Source organism: Terrapene carolina, unplaced genomic scaffold, assembly GCF_002925995.2.
Source record: "Terrapene carolina triunguis isolate 2854851 unplaced genomic scaffold, T_m_triunguis-2.0 Scaffold26, whole genome shotgun sequence".
Lineage (NCBI taxonomy): Eukaryota > Metazoa > Chordata > Testudines > Emydidae > Terrapene > Terrapene triunguis.
The window spans coordinates 3,890,389-3,911,386 of record NW_020664377.1 but is presented as its reverse complement, the minus strand read 5'-3'; the positions used below and the strand labels follow the sequence as shown (position 1 = coordinate 3,911,386).

The 20,998-nt window shown below is 40.5% G+C and overlaps 1 protein-coding gene across 8 annotated transcripts in view; it reads right to left on the bottom strand.

Moving 5' to 3' along the window:
- Positions 1-20,998, bottom strand: part of LOC113406352 (lysine-specific demethylase 6A) — a 283,935-nt gene that overhangs the window by 107,729 nt on the left and 155,208 nt on the right. For all 8 annotated transcript variants that reach the window (XM_026650736.1, XM_026650746.1, XM_026650739.1 and 5 more), the window contains 2 exons: positions 15,060-15,180; positions 2,164-2,218 (listed from right to left, as the gene is read on the bottom strand). In XM_026650736.1, coding sequence (XP_026506521.1) covers positions 2,164-2,218; positions 15,060-15,180 — 176 coding nt within the window. The remainder of the gene's footprint in view (positions 1-2,163; positions 2,219-15,059; positions 15,181-20,998) is intronic.

The following is a 20,998-nucleotide window of genomic DNA, read 5'->3' as shown; positions in this document are numbered from 1 at the left end:
GAGAAAGACCTTAATGCTGGGGCTACCCCCATGGATTCGAGAAAGGCCACTGTTATTTTAGATACAATACTAGAGCCCAAACCTAAGGCATCCTATTCCTGGACTTCGACTATAATAATCATGGTGCCAAGGCCTTGCCCTGCATAAGGAAAAATGAGATGCACAAACCCTTCTGTAATAAGATCCTGAAGTGCAAGATCCCACCTCCAATTCAGAGGATGAGTTAGCACAGTCTGAATGCCAAGCTGACACAGTACTGGGTGAAGCAGACAGAGACTGGGACCTGGACCAATGTGGGGCAGACAGTACTGGAAAAAGCATCCAAAGCTTTCCTCCTGAAGGGACCATACATCTGCCCTGCTGCACAATAGCACTTCCATACCCTGACAGTACCAACGAAGATTCAGTCCCACATGGCACTGAACATGCAGGTGCAGATGAAAGGTCTCAGTACTGAGGCCTCTGTGGTAAGAATAGTCGATTCCCGGACCACATCCTACGTCAGTGGTGAGTCCAGCACCGATAGACACAGGAGATCCCTGGCCACTGTGTACGCCTCAGGCATCCTCTGTATAGAAGCTGATGCCTCTGAAGGTCCTGGCAATGGAGTAGGTCTCAATAATACCACTGCAGTCAATGACTCTACACGGTTAGAATGAGGTACTGGAAGGTCCTAGCAGGAGACGACTTTGCATTAACCTCAGTACTGATCTTCATCTGGTTTTAGTCTGTTAGGTACCTAGCCCTCAAAGAGGAAGACTTTTTCTGCTGCTTGTGCAGTATCAGAGATAGAGTATGATATCTTCTCTTTAACTCTCTGTGATGTGGGGATGCCACCAAGAAGTATGGTGGTATGCTCTGAGATGGAGTCATGTTTGAATCTCCAAGTAACAAGAGGCTGGGTGGCACAAAGCTGCTTTCATCAGGATCTCTCTTACGTTGAACTTCTCTCAACTTCTTAGCCCTGGTCTTAAATCCACTATATGCCTCAAGTGCCTTTCTCCCAAAGACTTTAAACAGTGGAGTGAGGATAGCTGACCGGCGTAGCTTTGTTACAGCCTCAACAACACCTAAATCCCACGGACTTAGGCATGCCCCAGTTTTGAGCTAAAACCTCAAAGGAAAAGAAGATAAGAACCAAGAATTTTTTCATGATGAGTACCACTAATGGAAATTATAACTACAACTGTACTAAACTAATTATTTACAATACAAAAACCTCACGTTTTCCTAAACAGAAGAGGAAAGAGCTTAAGAAGTTCTCTCTCTCTCTCTCTCACACACACCCCACCCCCGCAACTAGTGACCACAGGTGAGGAGAAGGAACTGCAGGGGGTAGTTGGGACAGCTCTACCCCTTTTTAACCTTGGCTACTGGCATGAGGGTGCGTGCGCTGCCCTGAGGGGTACTGGTATGGGAAAACATTCTCCAGCTTTGGTGCACTGTCATGCACACATCTAGAATGAAATGGACACATGCAAGCACTCAAAGAAGAACTGTACATTGTAAATTTGATCCATGTTCAAATGGAAGATTGTGAAGAAATGTAGAAATGTTTCTGAACGAAATTAATGCTTTTGAAGTGAGATAATACAGCAACTTAACCAAATTTTATCTTATCCAATAATGAAAAAGATAATTTGTCTTACTTTAATATTGTATCATTCTTATGTATAATATAGGATTTTTACTATTGCATTAAAATATTTCTATAATAAAATAGAAAGTGACTAGGTTTATAGAGTTTCTTTTTAAAACTATAAGATATGACAAACACTGTGTACAACAAAAAGAAATAGCAATTCCTCCCCAAACCTTAGCTCTTCAAAGACACTGATGAGGTATGACCCTTCCTGGATCACTATTTCATCCATTTACTAAGATGACAGTAATTCTATAATTCCATTGGCACATCTATATTTGATACAAACTATTCACAGTAGTTGGTTTCATGTTCATTTATGCAGCCTGGGTAACCATAGCTACCTACATCAGACTGTATCACCAGCTTCAACAATTCTATGAGGAAAATTCCTAAAGTACTCATTGTCCAAAACTGCCATTTTAAAAGAGGTAAGTTAAAAACAGTTGTAGCTCTGTATATATGGCATTTTTCTATATATGCAACAAAATACATAAATCAAAAATCTTAAAAATACTTACTTTCCGCGTTGGACAAAGTGCAGGGATTGCTGTCAACCAAAGCTAACTGAAAATGCTGAAAAAGAATTAATATTGTTTACTTGTTTCTGATCGTCATAATTTAGAGAAATTATTTTAATACAGAAACAAATTTTTATATTTGAAAGCAAATCTACTAATTTACATGAGTCAGTTAGCCTGAAATGCAAGAACTAATATATAATCTTTTGAAATTTTATCTTTAACAGATATGTTTCATTAGAGGAAAGTAAAATTATTTTACAGAATGTTTCATGAACTTAAATGACAATACTTCTAACAATTAAGTTTAGAACAGATATTTTATGAAATAGTTAGGGTAGTAAGTTTTTAAAAGAATGACTTCATCATTTGAATGGTTAAGATCTGTTCAAGCATTTATTTGACCTTCACAACAATTGAGACCAAGTCATAGCCATCTCAGAGTCCCATGCAAATAAACGTGCAAGTCATTAAATGGTATATTTACTACAGAAAAATAAAACAGATTCAGAAGTACAGTGATTTGAAGCATTTCATCTGTTTATCAAGATATTAAAGCATTAAAAATAACTGACTTCAGATAAAAAGCTACAATTTTCATAACCACTTAGAAATCAATTGTCCCAGTTTTTATTTTAAAAAACAGTTTCTGTAAAACATTTGGAATTGTGTCTGACTGTACGGAATATTATAAGATTTCATTTAAAAAAATATATAAACTCTGAATTTATTTCTTAAGCATTTCCCTTCTCCAGAGGGGAAGCCAAACAATCAAAGTAATAAAGTTTGTCTACAAGAAAGTTTAGACATGATCAATCATTTTACAGTAGAACCTCAAGTTATGAACTCCAGAATTACAAACTGACCAGTCAACCACACACTTCATTTAGAACCGGAAGTACGCAATCAGGCAGCAGAGATCAAAAGAGAAAAAAAAAAAAAAGCAAATACAGTACAGTACCGTGTTAAATGTAAACTACTAAAAAAATAAAGGGAAAGTTTAAAGAAGTTTTTATAAGATAAGGAAACTGTTTGTGCTTGTTTCACTTAAATTAAGATGGTTAAAAGAAGCATTTTCTTCTGCATAGTAAAGTTTTCAAGCTGTATTAAGTCAATGTCCAGTTGCAAACTTTTGAAAGAATAACCATAACGGTTTTTGTTCAGAGTTACGAACAACTTCCATTCCTGGGATGTTTGTAACTCTGAGGTTCTACTGTACAAGTTTCACATTAATTCAATGAACAGCATTAACATGAAAACTGAAAACTAAGAGTAAGTGGGTGTATCAAAATAGATGGAATATGCATACACAACTAAATGCGTCAGCATTTTTCAAGAAACTTCATAGAAAACAAATCTCCTACATACAGTGCAGAGTTTGGATTAATATTTTCTTACTGCAATGTACAAGGCCTACTGAATATTGGTACCTACTGCAAGTACTAAATTACAACGAAGCAGATAAGATACTTGATTTGTAATCCAGATTGTAACAGCAACAATGTTTAGATACTGACTAAATCCAAATTTAATATGAAATACAAATCATGTAAATGAGGCTACTGGACAATTATACGTAATCTTGTTAGTATGCAAGTATGACATTTTATTTGCTGGTGTCTAGAGTACCAAGCAGGTAAGCAACAGTAGCTGTTATTAATGAAGCAAGAACATTTAAAACTAAGTTCCGAGTAAGTGATGCACTCACCCTCTTTTCAAGATAGTTGTAAACACAAGGATACCACTCCAATAACATCTCAAAAGAATTTGACTCACAAGAATGATACTATAACAAGGGTCCATAATACACTGGACTTTTACTTAGATATATCTATGACCAGCTTAAAATCAAACAATTAAAAAAACCAATTACAATGTTACAATTCAAGATAAATTATGAAGACTAGAGCTGCACCACCCAATTACAAGGATGCTCTCTAAGCCATACATAAATGGAACAGACATCCTCACTGCATTCTGTCAACTTCATCCATGCATACAGATAGTTGCCAAAAATAAAGTCATCTCAACATTAATTATAAATCCTAGTTTATCACATCAGCATCATGAATACTTTTGAATAATTCAATCACCAAAAAAAGAACACAGAAAACACTGGACACCCATGACTTCCAAAATAAAATGAAAAGATTAGACCAAAACAATAATATTAGCTTATTGCTTAGACTTGCCTGTTTTCTTTTCGAGGGCTCAGCAGTGATAGAGAAGTTAAAATCTCCTCTCACTTGCATTGCAATGCAGGTTGTGTGCCCCAGAGACATCCTTTAGTCTGTTACCATAGCAATACTAAGCAGGCAATTTAAAAATGATTAAAAGAAATTAATCAAAAGGTCTCCTTTACATTTTTTCTGATAGAAAAAGATGTACAGACCTGTATATTTAGGCCTGTGCAAGGGCCTAAATTTTACATGGACACTATCATCACCGATTAATGTTTAACATAAAACAGAAAGGTACAGATTTGCTATTATACAAAATGAACAGATCAAAAATGAAATGTTTGACACTTATTTGGCGGTTCCTCTTCAGAATGGTTATGTTCATCAGACCCAGTGAGAACACACAGATCACTGCATAAGTAGAAATGCCCATTTCAGCATTTAAATCTATCCGTATTCAACACTACACAGTGAAACAGCAGGAATATTCTCACTAAATAGGAAAACACACACACACACAACCACCTTACAATTTCAAATTCCACAGCATCATCTCAAATATTCCAAAATGTTATCCATTTCTGACTGCACCATTTAGCAAATCACACTGTAAAACTACGGATAATCCAGAACAGGTATATAGATTTTTATAGAAAAACAACAAGGCACTTGTGCAAAACAATTATTACAAAGCTGCATATACAAAACCAACAATCTTTCAAGCACATAAACACACATGAACCACTCTACACCTCTAGTTGGTTACAATAAACAACAGCCTCCTTTCAGTTAGTCAATACAGACAAAAAAATAATCATGCATACTAATAAATTAAGCTAATCAATCACAAACAATCCCATAAATTACTACCATCAACACCAAAATTTACAAAACACCATGTTAATTTCCAACTCCCATTTCTGCAACAAACAGAAGCAGCTAGCAAACATCTGCACCTCACACAAATATTGCGGTACTGAAGCTGTCTACTGCTGTGTGAAATAGTTGTTATGCAGGAGAGGCCGCTGCAGTTCAGAGACGACATACAATACCTCAAGGCAGACAGCAGTCTATAGAAATTCAAATCCTGAGTAAGAGGATTTACCTAGAAGGCTCTGTTCTGAATGTTAAAAAGTATCTTTTCAAGTGCTACAGCTGAAGTAATGAAATAGCTTGATTTGTAGCAATTTATAATAGTACAATTATCAGAAGACTATTTTGTCTCCTTTTGAGTCCTTGACTTGACTATGTGATTGTGGTAACGATTTCTGATATAATCTTTCAGAGAAATTTAAAGTACAATGCTTACGTATGTACTCAATTACTGAATGCATTAAACGCAATCATAAAATGAAAATAATTCATCACAGAATTAAATCTAATTTAAAACATTCGATTCACTCTTACTACTAGAAGTGAGTGTATTACAGACACACAGAATCACTGATTCTCTTAAAATGTATTTATTGTCCTCATTTACATACCTTTAACATTAAAGAGGCCAAATACATGATTTTTTGTGATTGTTTTAATCCATTAAAAGAAAACCAACAAATACAAAGGTAACATTTGCCAATCTTACTGCAAGGCATTCAATAGGAGTAATTTGTAAATCAAAACCTTTAATAATGTTTTAAAATGGTGAGTCTAACCACTTTTCTTATCTCTAGTGTGATGTAACAAGTTTTCCTAATTGACAGCTGTACATTTATTTAGCACATTAAGCAAGCCATCATTTGGAAGCGGACAATTCTGACATCAACTTACCACCGGGGAAAGCCTGATCCCAGCTCAGTGCAATTCTGTCAGAGATAGCTTTTTCTGACTATATGACCTAGGTGTGATATGTATGTTCCTTAGAGCTGTCTTTGTTCAGATAACTAGGACACAGTAAGCCTTGCGTAATCAAAGTGTTGGCACATACCCAAGGCGCCATTTGCCAAGCATGGGGGGGGGGGGAGGAGGAGAAAGAGGATGATGTGCAGCACGTGCTACCAGATCAACTCTGCTCTTCAGGGTCCTCCAAAGTTGGAATTAATTCATGTTTTATGGAAAGAGGTTTGTGAGGCATAAACATTGTTTCTTTCATCCTGCACTGTACAATCAAAACACCAGAAATCAGCTACGAGAATAGGACAAAAGAAAAGTGCTCAAGACAGAATCAACAAAAGTCATATATTTACATAAACTGAATGAGATCAATCTGTTCAGAAGAATCACTTGCTCAACCAACCATAGCTGTAAAATCCTACTCAAGTAACAAAACTTAATGAAGACTGGATTTTCACTGGCCAAAAGAAGGTTCTCTCTTCCCAGGCAATCTCCTAAATAGTGCATTGTAATGTTTGTCACAACCATATCTGAGTACTCATGTTGGCTACAAGTCTGAACATGGCAAGGCATTAAGCCTTTAGTTGACAGCATCTCAGAGGTTAGTTGTTTTTAAAACTAAAGTCCAAAAGACTACCAGAGGAGAGAAAATGAAGGTGGTTGATTGAGGGCCTGTCTTTGCTGCAGTGTTAGCTCAATTATCTGTACTGGAGTTAACTGCTCTCAAGTTAACCTAGCTCCTGTGAACAGTCACACTGCAAAACAACACTCAAGTAGTACAAAGCATTTGAAATACCAGCAACAGAGTAGCTGAGTCCCCACTGCATTACAGCTCAAGCAGCAGCAGCATTTGGACCTCCAACCCACACCCCCTAACAAATCAAAACGCACCCCCTAGCTGAAGCTAGAGATGTGTGCATGGGAACTGGGTAGGGACAACACTAAACCAATACTTTGAGCTAACACTGCAGAGAAGACAAGCCAAGAAATGTGAATTGCTGTATTAAATAATCTAGTATGAAGTTAAGGTCTATAGACTGAAAAAAATGGAGCGCTACTGATATTCATTAGCCTGAATTTTTAAAGATTTTGAATCACACTTATTTTTCTTTTTACTGTTTATTTTTCTTTTAAGAAATCAGAAGCACAGAATGTCAAACAAGCCAATTTTTTAGCAATTTACTCCTTTGTAATTACAGGATACAGTGACTAGAATATTTTCTATATAATACTTTAGTTTTCCAAAGTAGCAAACTGATTAGGAGAAAGATATCCTTAACGCATGAGATTCAGTGATCCACAATAAAAAATAAAAAAGCTGTATGAACTCCAGCTGTTGATTCAATTACAAAGCTTCCTACCTTGTTAAGTAATTATGATTTATCAAAGAACATGTGTGGGTATAATCAAACAGATAAATAAAACTTGTCAATTTGTGTAAGAGTTAAAGAGCACTTTAACTTGCAACCCTTATTTTCTGTTTACCTACAATTGTTTAAAAATAATCTTTTGACAGATTTTATCATGCTTGGGCTTCAGCCCACAAAATGCTTTTTTTTCTTTAGACTGAGACAGCCACCTGAACAGCTAAAGATACAAGTACAAAGAAATGTTCATCTTTTAAAAAGTATTTTATACTTTTTTCAAATAGTTCCGAGGAATAGGATTACAGTGAAATATTTTGCATTAATGAGTTTAAATATTAACTAAGACTTTTCATTAGTAAATGTAATTGAACTATTTCAACCATTTTTTGTTCCAATTAAAAATTGATTTAAGAACTTTAAACTTGACATATTTACAGCTCTTAATTAATGCTTTAACCATGTTTGAAAAATAAATGTGGTGAAACAACATTTTGAAGGCTTGAAAATAGCCCAACTTTCTTAACTTCAAAAAGATGACATAGGGCCATGCTGCTACACATCTTCACTCATGCATTTTTGATTCTCTAATGGGAGCATGGCAACAATAACTCCCTAATTTTTCAACTTATTACCCTCACAGTAGTTTATAAGTTACAAACTCAAATAATGATACCACAGGTATTCAAATATATCCTAAAAAAAAAAATTGCAGGCATTACAGTAAGTTGAATAAGTGATGGGATAGTGATTGATTGCTTCAAAGCAGATACCGTTAACATGTGTATATAGAAGATTTTAAATTCTTGTTCTAAGTCCCTGCATTTTTGTTTTTAAAGACTAGTAGGATTGAAATTTAAACCCTTTAGCAGTTCCCCCTCCACAATTTAGTTTACCACATAATTTTTAGCACTTCCTCATGGTTTATTGTAGCAGGTGTTCTCCTGTTGTTCTATGGATAGAAATATTACCTACACACATTCAGTAGTCCCAGTGTAGTAGGATAGCCAATTAGACTTGGGAATGGAGAGGGATGGGAGTTGTAGAGGCATGTGTTACTAGGGGTGAAGGGCTGTCATGGTACCAGGAGGCCCCTTTCAACAGGAGAGATGAGAGACAAACAAAGAAGGTGGATACAGACTGTAGTCATCTCTCCCACAAAGTGGTTTTCCAACCTGCATGTAACTGGGCAGGAGTTCTGCTACACATTGCTCATTGGGCTCCGTAAGTCTCTTTTGTAGACAGCAAAACAACCAAATGAGGTTGTGTGGTTGATGTCTTCTAAAAATGGGATATGAAAAATCCACCCACCTATGTCAGCTGCTCATAGCTTTCCTAAAGACAGAGTGCTACTCATCCTGAGAGAGAGTATTTTTCCAGTCTGATTATGATTAGGTCCAGATTAGGGCTGTCAAGCGATTAAAAAAAATTAATCGCACTGTTAAACAATAATAGAATACCATTTATTTAAATATTTTTGGATGGTTTCCTACATTTTCAAATGTATTGATTTAAATTACAACAGAATGCAAAGTGTACAGTGCTCACTTTATATTTATTTTTGATTACAAGTATTTGCACTGTAAAAAACCAGAAATAGTATTTTTCAATTCACCTAATACAAGTACCGTGGTGCGATCTCTATATCATGAAAGTTGAACTTACAAATGTAGAATTATGTACAAAAAAAAACTGCATTCAAAAATAAAACAATGTAAAATTTTAGAGCCTGCAAGTCCGCTCAGTCCTACTTCTTGTTAAGCCAATCGCTTAGACAAACAAGTTTGTTTTCATTTGCAGGATATAATACTTCCCGTTTCTCGTTTACCTCACCTGACAGTGAGAACAGGTGTTCTCATGGCACTGTTGTAGCCAGAATCACAAGATATTTACATGCCAGATGCACTAAAGATTAATATGTCCCTTCATGCTTCAACCACCATTCCAGGGGACATGCGTCCATGCTGATGACTGGTTCTGCTCAATAAGAATCAAAAGCAGTGCGGACCAACGCATGTTCATTTTCATTATCTGAGTCAGATGCCACCAATAGAAGGTTGATTTTCTTTTTTTTTTTTTTTGGTAGTTCAGGTTCTGTAGTTTCCACATCAGAGTGTTGCTCTTTTAAGATTTCTGAAAGCATGATCTATACACCTCGTCCCTCTCAGATTTTGGAAGGCATTTCAGATTCTTAAATCTTGGGTCGAGTGCTGTAGCTATCTTTAGAAATCTCACATAGGAATCTTCTTTGCGTTTTGTGAAATCTGCAGTGAAACTGTTCTTAAAATGAACATGTGCTGGGTCATCATCCGAGACTGCTATAACATGAAATATATGACAGAATGCGGGTAAAACAGAGCAGGGGACACTGAATTCCTTGGGGGAGAATTGTGTCACAAATTTAATTAAGTCATTTTTTTAACGAGTGTCATCAGCATGGAAGAAGCATGTCCTATGGAATGATGATCGAAGCATGAAGGGGCATACGAATGTTTAGCTATCTGGCACGTAAATACCTTGCAATGCTGGCTACAAAAGTGCCATACAAATGCCTGTTCTCACTTTCGAGTAACATTGTAAATAAGAAGAGGGCATTATCTCCTGTAAATGTAAACAAACTTGTTTGTCTTAGCGATTAGCTGAACAAGAGGTAGGACTGAGTGGACTGGCAGGTGCTGAAGTTTTACATAGTTTTGTTTTTGACTGCAGTTATGTAACAAAAGAAAAATCTACATTTGTAAGTTGCACTTTCACAACAAAGACTGCACTACAGAACTTGTATAAGGTGAACTGAAAAACACTATTTCTTTTGTTTATCATTTTTACAGTGCAAATATTTGCAATAAAAATAATACACACTTTGATTTCAATTACAACACAGAATACAATATACATGAACAAGTAGAAAAACATCCAAAATATTTAATAAATTTCAATTGGTATTCTATTGTTTAACAGTGCAATTAAAACTGCGATTAATTTTTGAGTTAAACGTGTGAGTTATCTGCGATTAATCAACAGCCCTAGTCCAGATACTTTGTGTCAAGGTCTCCTTCATTCAGTGGCATTCCACTGTAACAGACTAGAAATGCCATAGCAGCTTCATATAAATTAAGAAATGGATGGTTTCACTGAATAAATGTAAAACTGAATATTACAATCAATATCGTATTCCTAGTGCTACACCTCTACCCCGATATAACGTGACCCGATATAACACAAATTCGGATATAACGCAGTAAAGCAGCGCTCCGCGGGGGTGGGAGCTGCGCGCTCCGGCGGATCAAAGCAAGTTCGATATAACACAGTTTCACCTATAACGCAGTAAGATTTTTTGGCTCCCAAGGACAGCGTTATATTGGGATAGAGGTGTATTTGTTTTAGTGGTTGGGAATAGGAGTCTGTTGGGGAGTCTGATAAGGTATGAAATGGTTTAGGATTGTGCAGTAAATATTACCTGGCTGATTCTGTTGAAGTGATCAATAATAAAGTAATGACCTTTAAATAGTCACAGAATTTAAGGCCAAATCATCTACTCTGACCTACTGTATACCACAGACCACTAATGCATTTGTCATCATTATACTTCAGAATTAGCACCGCATTGTGATGAATAGGCAACTCATGCCTCTCAGATGTTTCTGAAGACAACATTGCACCAGTTTTCACAAAGTTTGTCAGAGGAATATTTTCTTTACAACCACAAGGACTAGAAACATTTTTTAAAAATGTAAGCTTAAAGTCTAGAGCAACATTCAACAAGTGCTGGATGCTGTGCCAAATTCTGGGGCCACAATATCAGAGTACAAAAGGTCCTAATTATAATTTGCCAGTCTGAACTCTAGCAATGTTAAGTCAATGTAAAAGTAATGATTTTAAAAAGCATTCTAAAGAGGGTTGATTTCATGCTTTGTAAAGAGCACCACTCTAATAATTATAATCCGAAACCTTAAAATAGTAAAAAATTTTATGTTTAAAACTGCTTACATAAAATATAGATGATTTATGTTAATGTTCTAAAATTGTGTACAAATCATGGAAAACATTGACCTTTCCTCTTCGCCTCAAGACTCCTACTGACAATGACTCATCTCTTGGCATTAAAAGACCATTACTTTATTCTTAGCAATAACAAACAAACACAAAAGTTTAAATACCATCAAAAACTATTACAGTATTTCAGACTACATTAACCGTGCTACAATTTGTGGGGCCCCAAACAGCCAGACGAGATCATAATATGGAGAGCTGCCTCCCCTTCCTACCACATTGTCAAACAGGAAGACTAAACTGAACAATGAGTTGCTATGTCAGCACCCAGCCCCAGACAATTGTTCGTTCTTAAGGCCAGCTCTGTTAGTTCTGAACAATCATCTGAAGCTGGCTACATCTTATTACTCATAACTGTCTTTTAGTGTCCTGAATCTTTGTACCAAGGTCCTCACAATAAAAGTCAAATTAATTCCAATATTCCAGGATGTGGGTAACTCATCTGCCACTGTCCCTCTGGAAAGATGGAATGTTCATTACCCATGAAAACTTCCTACCCCTACCTCTTGGTTAAGACTCCTTGGGAGACTATCACCACCAGGGCCATTCCTAGGGGAGTGTGGGGCTTGGTACATTAGAAACTTCGTGCCTATCTGCCGTGGTGTGCTCCCCCTGGCTCCGCCCCCACTCCACCCCCGTTCCCCCAAGGCCCCACTACCACCTTGCTTCTTCCCCACCTAGTTCCGCCCTCTCCCCCGAGCACGCTGTGCCCTCACTCCTTTCCCTGCACCCCAGCGCCTCCTGACGCCATGAAACATCTGATCCATGGAAGGCCCTGGGAGGGAGGGAGAGGTGCTGATTGGCGGGGCCCCCCCGATGGGCAGGAGGCACTGGGGGGGAAGGGGAGGTTCTGGTAGGGGGGCTCCTCGCCCCCTGCCTACCGTTCGCCTCCTCACTCCGCTGGCCCGCCCGCCTCACCTCCTCACCTGTGGGGCCGCCCAGAGCGCGGGGCCCAGGGCGGTCGCCCTGATTCGCCATACCCAAGAGACGGCTCTGATCACCGCTCTACTTTCTTCATCTTTCTTACTTTGTGCTTTCCATTTAGGAATTTTTTTTCCTGACCTGTGCAGCCTCTAACCACAACTCTGTGTGAAACTGCAGAAGCTGTCTGAGTATGACCAGTTGGACTCACTGGTCACTAAGCACTTCCTGACGAGGCAGGCATTAGAAAGATTTGGTCCACAGAGAATCCCGATGGTCAGACATATTTTTGTTTAGCCAAATTACAATGGTTTAAAAATACTTTGTACAAATGCATTTTTTTAAGTCAAGATTTTTTTAAGCAACTATCTCCTAACGTTATTATAGTGGCGCTGTGAACACATGAAAAACTTGTCTCACTCCATTTGATATCTGAATGCAACACATGATAGACCATAGCTCTAAGGAACCTAGGCTTCATTCCAGGTATCTGAAGATTTATACAGAATGAGGCTAGGCTCCACTGAAATGAAGAAAATTATTAACAAGACTGCCAACTGTAAAACCAGGTCAACTGATTTTCCATCAACATAACTTTGCCCAAGAAGTCTGCATTAACTTCTGAGTATGTTACAATGGAAAATACTGAAGTAAATGAACCAGTCAGGAAACTACAGTTTTTATGTTCCCAAGTCTATTACACTATTAAGTTTCACTTTTTAGGAACAGCAGCAAATACTAGAAAAAATGCAAAATATGAAGAAAAATAAGCAGATTTGCAATCAACATAGCAGTATAACATCAGTTACTTATGTCACAAGTTTCAGAATCAGCTTTGTTACATATCAATTTTCCTTGTTACATCACAATTAAATTCAGTGACAGAACTATATCAGATGACTCAATGGTAAGAGTTTAATATCCAGTTTCTATAAACAAACAGCTTTGTTTTTCTAAAAGTGAAATGCTCAAAATTTTCTCACTGTATAATTAAAGAAAAATTAATACTTCCTTGTAAATTAACTGTTACATTTTTTCTGTGCCCAAACCATTCCTTAAAAAAATCCCTCTAGTCCTCTCTTCTTTTTCTGGCCTACACTCATAGGATCCAATGCCATGTGCATGCCACAAATACAAAGGAATAGGGCAAAATGGTATAGCATTCAAGCGTACTCATGATCTGCCAAACCTCCAGCCTTTCCCAGTCCTGCTTTGTCACTTTATTTCTTACTTACAGACTCTCTCTCTCTCACACACACACACACACACACACACACACACACACACACACCCCTTCTCCCTCTAATCAAAGTTACCCACTCTGCCTGAGGCTCATGAGCTGGGATTTCCTCTCCTGACAGGGAATGGAAAGCTAGTTGCAAACGTGTTCCTGGGTATTACAAAGGTTGAGGTAGAAGTACTCCTCTGATCAATGCTCTACTTCCCTCTTTGATGATGTGCTTCAGACAGATGCAGAATACAGATCTGAGGAAAAGTAAACTGGCAGAAAGTGGAAAGCAAAACAGTTCTACATTCCCAATGCCCAATATTTTTTCTTATTGGTTTTAGGCAAGTTGAGTTACAGAGTGCAGAATGAGATAAAAGAAGAACAGATATATGTATAGACTCAAGAGGGTTTAATATACAGAAATATAGCCTTAAAATTACATTTCACGTTCAAATATTTTCTGCCCTGCAATGTGGATTTCACTGTATAATATGAAGTTCCTGTAAAAAAACAAACAAACAAAAAAAAAACTTCCTTCTTCCAGGACAGGTGAATTTAAGGTTACAGGTTTGTACTACAGAGTGAGAAAAGGAAGGACTGGAGAGAGCAAGAGCGAACAAAACAAATGATATGTAAGGAGAGAAATTACAGAAGGAAACCAAAGAATGGGGCAGGAGGGGGGACAGAAAAGGAAGGAAACAAAAGAAGACGCAGAAGTTGGGGGTGGGAAGGAGTATTCTACACTAAGAAACAGTTTCTAACTGATCAGACAGCGATTTCTTTCCCTAAGAGGTCATTCAGGCACTAGGAAGTGCAAGAGTAATCAGGATGTGTTGTCAGGTAGGAAAATTGTAACAAAATAAAAAGATGAAGGGGAACTGATTTTATTTTGAATAAATGCTTCCTGACTGCACCAATTCCTAAACATTTTCTCTTTGTTTTCCATGGGGGAGACTGAAAGGAGGGAAAGATCTCTAGAACCCCAAACTGCCAATGTTAGTCTCTCCTTTACCATCGTCTCTATCTCCCTTCTATACACTTTCCTTCCCCGTGCACTGACCCAAGAATTTGTACACTCAGTTTAAACTGCTGGAATGCCAGTGCCTACCCACAGCTTTGTCAGGCTTTTCATTTGGCACTTAAACACTCTCTACTGTTACCCTCTCTGAGAGACACTACAATTACTAAAATATTGTGTATAAGTATACTTCTACTTTCAAAATTACGATATTACTAATGTAAACTTATAGATTATTTGCAGTTTTAAAATGCAATGAAATTTGCAATAATTGCCAAACAGAATTTAAGAATTTTAAAACCTACCTTTAAACTAGACTCATAGTCTGTATTCACTTTGAACATAAGCCCAAGTCGCAAATGAATTTCCTTGGCTCGACAAAAGCTGGGATCAACATAAAGCACCTCCTGAAATGCTTTAATCGCCCTGGAAAAACAAACATTAAAAAATTGCAACATTTTATGCAATGTTACTTTATAATCAGTGCATGTTATTTATTTATATTACATAGTAAAAAATTAAAAAGCAGAAAATTGTTACGGGTAAACACATCAAGATCAATTTTATGTAGAAAGATGGTAACTTCACTTTTTTGTTGCATAGTTTTCAGTGTTTACTTCAAGTGTTAAAAAAAATCTGTACTTCTAACACCCTAGTGGTCTACAGATCTAACTTAAAAGTTGAACTCTTTCCATTCAATAGGAGAAATTGCATGACATACTGTTTGTTTTTGATTAACATCCCAATTTTTTTCATTTCAGAAAAGTTGGACAAAATAAGAACAATTCATAACAAAATTATTATAACTTTTAAGAACAACACGGTGTAGATGGTCTGCTCCACCTCTGCCTCTGCTCCTGGCTGGTTACAACTACCTGGGAGCAGAAGCTGCTGGTGAGAGTAGGAAGACAGAACCAGCATTAAAAGTTCACCACTCTCACAGTGGCCTCAGGCATCCTCATTTACAGAACGCTGTCCCCCACTCCTCAAAACACACCCGACCAGCTACTCAGTTGCCTAAAGAGTCAACTGCTGCCCAAGTTCTCTCTCCAGCATCAACCCCCTCCCCGCCAGTTGCCCAAGCATGCTCCTATACTTTTGCCAATTCCTCCCCCCCCGCCCCCCAGCCCAATACGTGGACAGTGTGGTAGGAGCAGTATCCTGTTTCTCTTTTCCATCCTCGCATGCTTTTGCTATTCCAGAAGTGAGAGGAGGGTCTGATTTTACTTCCTCATCCTTCCCACGCCTGCTCCCACTCATGTTGGAAGGCAAAAATCAGTTTGTAAGAAACATGACTTGAAGCTACACAAAATTTGGCAACTACAGTAACACGGACTCAGGATATCATTTCCTAGACTCTTTTTATTCACAAGACCTGTCTACCTTAGACAGATGGTAAACAGAAAAACTGCACACAAGCAACTCCACTTGCAAAACCCCTCTGCTAAGGTACTACTGGCTGCCTTTTACCCAAGAAGTAGCTCACTCTGATTCTTGGTTGCAGTGTTGTTGTAGCTGTGTTGGTCACAGGATATTAGAGAGACAAGATAAGTAAAGTCTTTTATTGAACCAACTTCTGTTGGTGAAAGAGGAAGCTTGAAAGCTTGTCTCTTTCCACCAATTGAAGTTGGTCCAATAAAAGATATTACCTCTTCCACCTTGTCTTTCTGGCTCTTGGTGTCAGTCCTGCCCTTGGTGCACAATAACCCTGTCTACACAAGGGAAAAATTATGTTTTGTATCTAACTTGTTTAAAGATGTTTTACCGATATATTATCTAGCATATTAAGTAATTGGCACATCGACTTTAACAAGGTTTTAGCTGGTAACTGTAAACATAAGAATCCCAGTTACTTTTCCTAGTCTAGAGAGTCTGTAGGACCTTGTATCCTACCAGTACTGTCACCTGAGAAGTCCCTTAGCCGAAGTCATGATGAATAAGTTTCCTTACAACACTGGCAAAAATGTACTCTAATTCACACCAAGATACAGGTTCACACTATGCAGGCATTTTTACCACTGCCTCATTTAATCCTGCACTGGAGCTGCCTGACTGGGCACTGGAGATGAATCACCGTTCAACCTTCCTATGGAGTTAGCCATATTAAAGTAAATGAATTAAAACTGAAACATGTATTTCATTATAAACATTACCCATATAGTGATACGATCTTTAATTACACATACTATTTTTTCCCCACAGGAACCTGCCTCATCCAGTGCACAAAATAGACCTACTCTAGGGATCAACCAGGGTTGTGTAGTGAAGGAAGCTGTCGTCTGTAGAATCCCTGCCTCATTTGTTGCAGAAGCTGGGAGGTGTGTAGTAAATAAGACAGGTGATTGCAGGAAGAGAGAAGACAATCTCATGGTTAAGACAGCTGAATGCCACCCTGAAGAACTGGATTCTAAGGCCTGGTCTACACTAACACCCCAATTCGATCTAAGGTACGCAACTTCAGCTACGTGAATAACGTAGCTGAAGTCGACATACCTTAGTTCGAATTTACCGCGGTTCAGACGCGGTCCACACGCGGCAGGCAGGCTCCCCCGTCGACTCCGCGGTACTCCTCTCGCTGAGGTGGAGTACCGCAGTCGACGGCGAGCACTTCCTGGTTCGAATTATCGCGTCCAGACCAGACGCGATAAATCGAACCCGGAAGTTCGATTGCCAGCCGTCGAACTACCGCGGTAGTGTAGACAAGCCCTAACTCTGCCTCTGCCATACAGTTTCCATGTGATATTAAGCAAGTCACTTAAGCCAAACTTTTCACAGGTAGTCACTAATTGTGTGTTCCTCATTTTCTGGGTGGTCGACTTGAGTTTCTGGGGTCCAATTTGCAGAAGTACTGAGTGCTCATAGCTGCAACTGAAGACAATGGGATCTGTGCTTTGAATATATGAAGTGGAACAGAATGCTAACTTTGAAAAAATTAAGTCAATGTGTCTTAAATTGGGCACCTAAAACCAGTGGATACCTTTGCACTTAAACTCCGTGTCAGTTCCCCATTTCTATAATGCAGATAAATCCCATCTCTTCTCACAAGGGTGGTGTTACCATAAATTCATTTCTGTCTATGAAGCACTCAGATATTGTAAAAAACGGTTACTTACCTTTTTGTAACTGTTGTTCTTCGAGATGTGTTGCTCATATCTATTCCAGTTAGGTGTGTGCGCGCGCCGCGTGCACGGATGTCAGAAACTTTTACCCTAACAGCTACCCGTCGGACCGGCTGGGGAGCCCCCTGGAGTGGCGCCGAAATGGCAATCTATATAAGCCCCTGCCGGCCCGACCCCCATTCAGTTCCTTCTTGCCGGCTACTCCAACAGAGGGGAAGGTGGGGGGGAATGGAATAGATATGAGCAACACATCTCAAAGAACAGTTACAAAAAGGTAAGTATCCATTTTTTCTTCGAGTGATTGCTCATATCTATTCCAGTTAGGTGACTCCAAGCCTTACTTCGGAGGTGGGGTCAGAGTCAAGGAACCGCAGATTGAAGGATCGCTCTGCCAAAGGCTGCATCATCCCGAGAATGCTGGACGATGGCATAGTGGGACGTGACGGTATGAACAGAGGCCCACGTGGCAGCCCTGCAGATTTCCTGAAGAGCAATGTGTGCCAGAAAGGCAGCTGATGGCGCCTGAGCTCTCGTGGAGTGAGCCGTAACAGCAGGCGGAGGGACATTTGCCAGGTTATAGCAAGCACGAATGCACCCGGTGATCCACAAAGATATTCGTTGAGAGGAAACCGGGGCGCCTTTCATCCGCTCCACAATGGCGACAAACAACTGGGTTGTTTTACGAAAGGGCTTTGTCCGGTCTATATAGAAGGCGAGTGCCCTTCTAACGTCGAGAGAATGGAGGCATTGTTCACGTAGGTCAGCATGCGGTTTCGGGTAGAAAACCAGTAGAAAGATATCCTGGCTCACGTGGAAGCGGGACACCACTTTTGGTAGGAAGGCCGGATGAGGTCTTAGTTGGACTTTATCTTTATGAAAGATGGTATAGGGCAGCTCACAGGTGAAAGCGCGTAGTTTGGAGACCCATCGAGCGGAAGTGATGGCCACTAGGAAGGCGACCTTCCAGGAGCGATAGAGAACAGGTGGCCAGTGGCTCGAAAGGAGGGCCCATAAGGCAGGAGAGGACCAAGTTGAGGTCCCATGCAGGCACGGGTGGCTTCGTTGGAGGATGGATTTTCTCTAGGCCTTTGAGAAAAAGCCGCACGACCGGGTGTGCAAACACCAAACGCCCCGCCGTGCCTAGGTGGAACGCAGAAATGGCCGTAAGGTGGACCTTAAGGAATCCAAAGGCTAGGTGCTGGTCCTTTAAGGACATCAGGTAGTCCAAAATGCACGAAAATGGAAGCCTGAAGCGGGGGCACCTGCCTCTGAGCATACCAGCTGGAAAACCTCTTCCACTTAGCCTCGTAGGTAAGCCTAGTTGACAGCTTGCGACTTTCCAGAAGCACCCGCCTTACCGAGTCTGAACAGGTGCGTTCAGCCTGGTTCAGCCACAGATCCTCCAGGCCGTGAGGTGGAGCGACTGAAGGTCCGGGTGTAGGAGACGACCGTGGTTCTGGGATATGAGGTCGGGGTCAAGAGGAAGATGTAGGGGAGCCTGAATTGACAGGTCCAGCAGAGTCGGGTACCAACACTGACGTGGCCAGGCAGGGGCTACCAGTATGACATCTGCCTTGTCCCGGCGGATCTTGAGGAGCACCTTGTGAACCAGCAGAAATGGTGGAAAGGCATACAGCAACTGGCCCGACTAGGTGATCTGAAAGGCGTCCGCTAAAGAGCCCGGGCTGTGACTCCGGAAGGAGCAGAAAACTGGACACTTTCTGTTGGTCCACGAAGCGAACAAGTCGATTCAGGGAAACCCCCAGGTGCGGAAAACGGAATGGATGATATCTGGGCGTATGGACCATTCGTGAGTCAGAAAACGCTTGCTCAAAGTATCCGCCAGGACGTTCTGGACACCCGGCAGGTACGAGGCCTGAAGGTTGATGGAGTGGACTAAGCAGAAGTCCCACAGAGAGAGGGCTTCTTGGCAAAGCGGCGATGACTGGGCTCCACCTTGCTTGTTCAGGTAGAACATGGCCGTGGTGTTGTCCATTAGGACTGCTACGCAGTGGCCCCGCAAGTGGGGAAGAAAGGCTTGGCAGGCGAGGCGGATTGCCCTGAGCTCTCTGATGTTGATGTGTAGCAACAGTTCGCTCTCATGCCATAAGCCCTGCGTTGTCAGGGTGCCGAGGTGGGCTCCCCATCCCAGGGCAGACGCGTCTGTAACCAGAGTCAGAGTGGATTGGGGGGGATGAAATGGGACCCCGGCACCCACCATCTGAGGGTCCAGCCACCACTGCAGGGAGTCGAGTGTGCACTTTGGGACTGTGAGGACCATGTCTGGGCTGTCATGTCCCGGTCGATAGGCAGACGCCAACCACGCCTGAAGCGGTCTGAGCCTTAGCCTGGTGTTTTGCACTACGTATGTGCAGGACGCCATGTGACCCAGCAGTCTGAGGCAGTGCCTTGCTGTGGTGGTCGGAAACTTGCAGAGGCTGGTAATTACGCCTGCTATAGCCAGGCGCCATGCTTCTGGAAGGAAAGCTCTGGCTTGGTTTGCGTCCAGGACTGCTCCTATAAACTCTATTGTTTGAGTAAGGGCGAGGACGAACTTGCTGAGGTTTACTATGATGCCCAAGGGAGTGAACATGTCCATGAGTAGGCATACCTGTGACTGCACGTGATGATGAGACCGGCCCCATATAAGCCAGTCGTCTAGGTACGGGAAGACGTGTATGTGTGTCAGCGGAGAAAAGCAGCCACAACCACCATGCACTTGGTAAAGACATGGGGGGCTGTGCACAAGCCAAATGTGCGGCTTGCCCTCCACGAAACGGAGGAAACGTCTGTGGGGCGGGATAATAGAAATGTGAAAGTACGCGTCTTTCATATCGAGGGCGCCATACCAGTCTCTCGGGTCCAGTGAAGGGATAATAGTGGCTAGGAAGACCATACGGAACTTCAGGTTGACGATGTACTTGTTGAGCTCCCTGAGGTCCAGAATAGGTCTTAGGCCTCCCTTTGCCTTGGGTGCAAGGAAGTAGCGGGAGTAGAAACCCTTGCCCCTGAACTCCTGAGGAACTTCCTCCGCTGTCCCTAGGGCGAGGAGGGATTGAACCTCCTGGATGAGGAGTTGCTTGTGAGAAGGGTCCCTGAAGAGGGACGGGGAGGGGGGGTGGGAG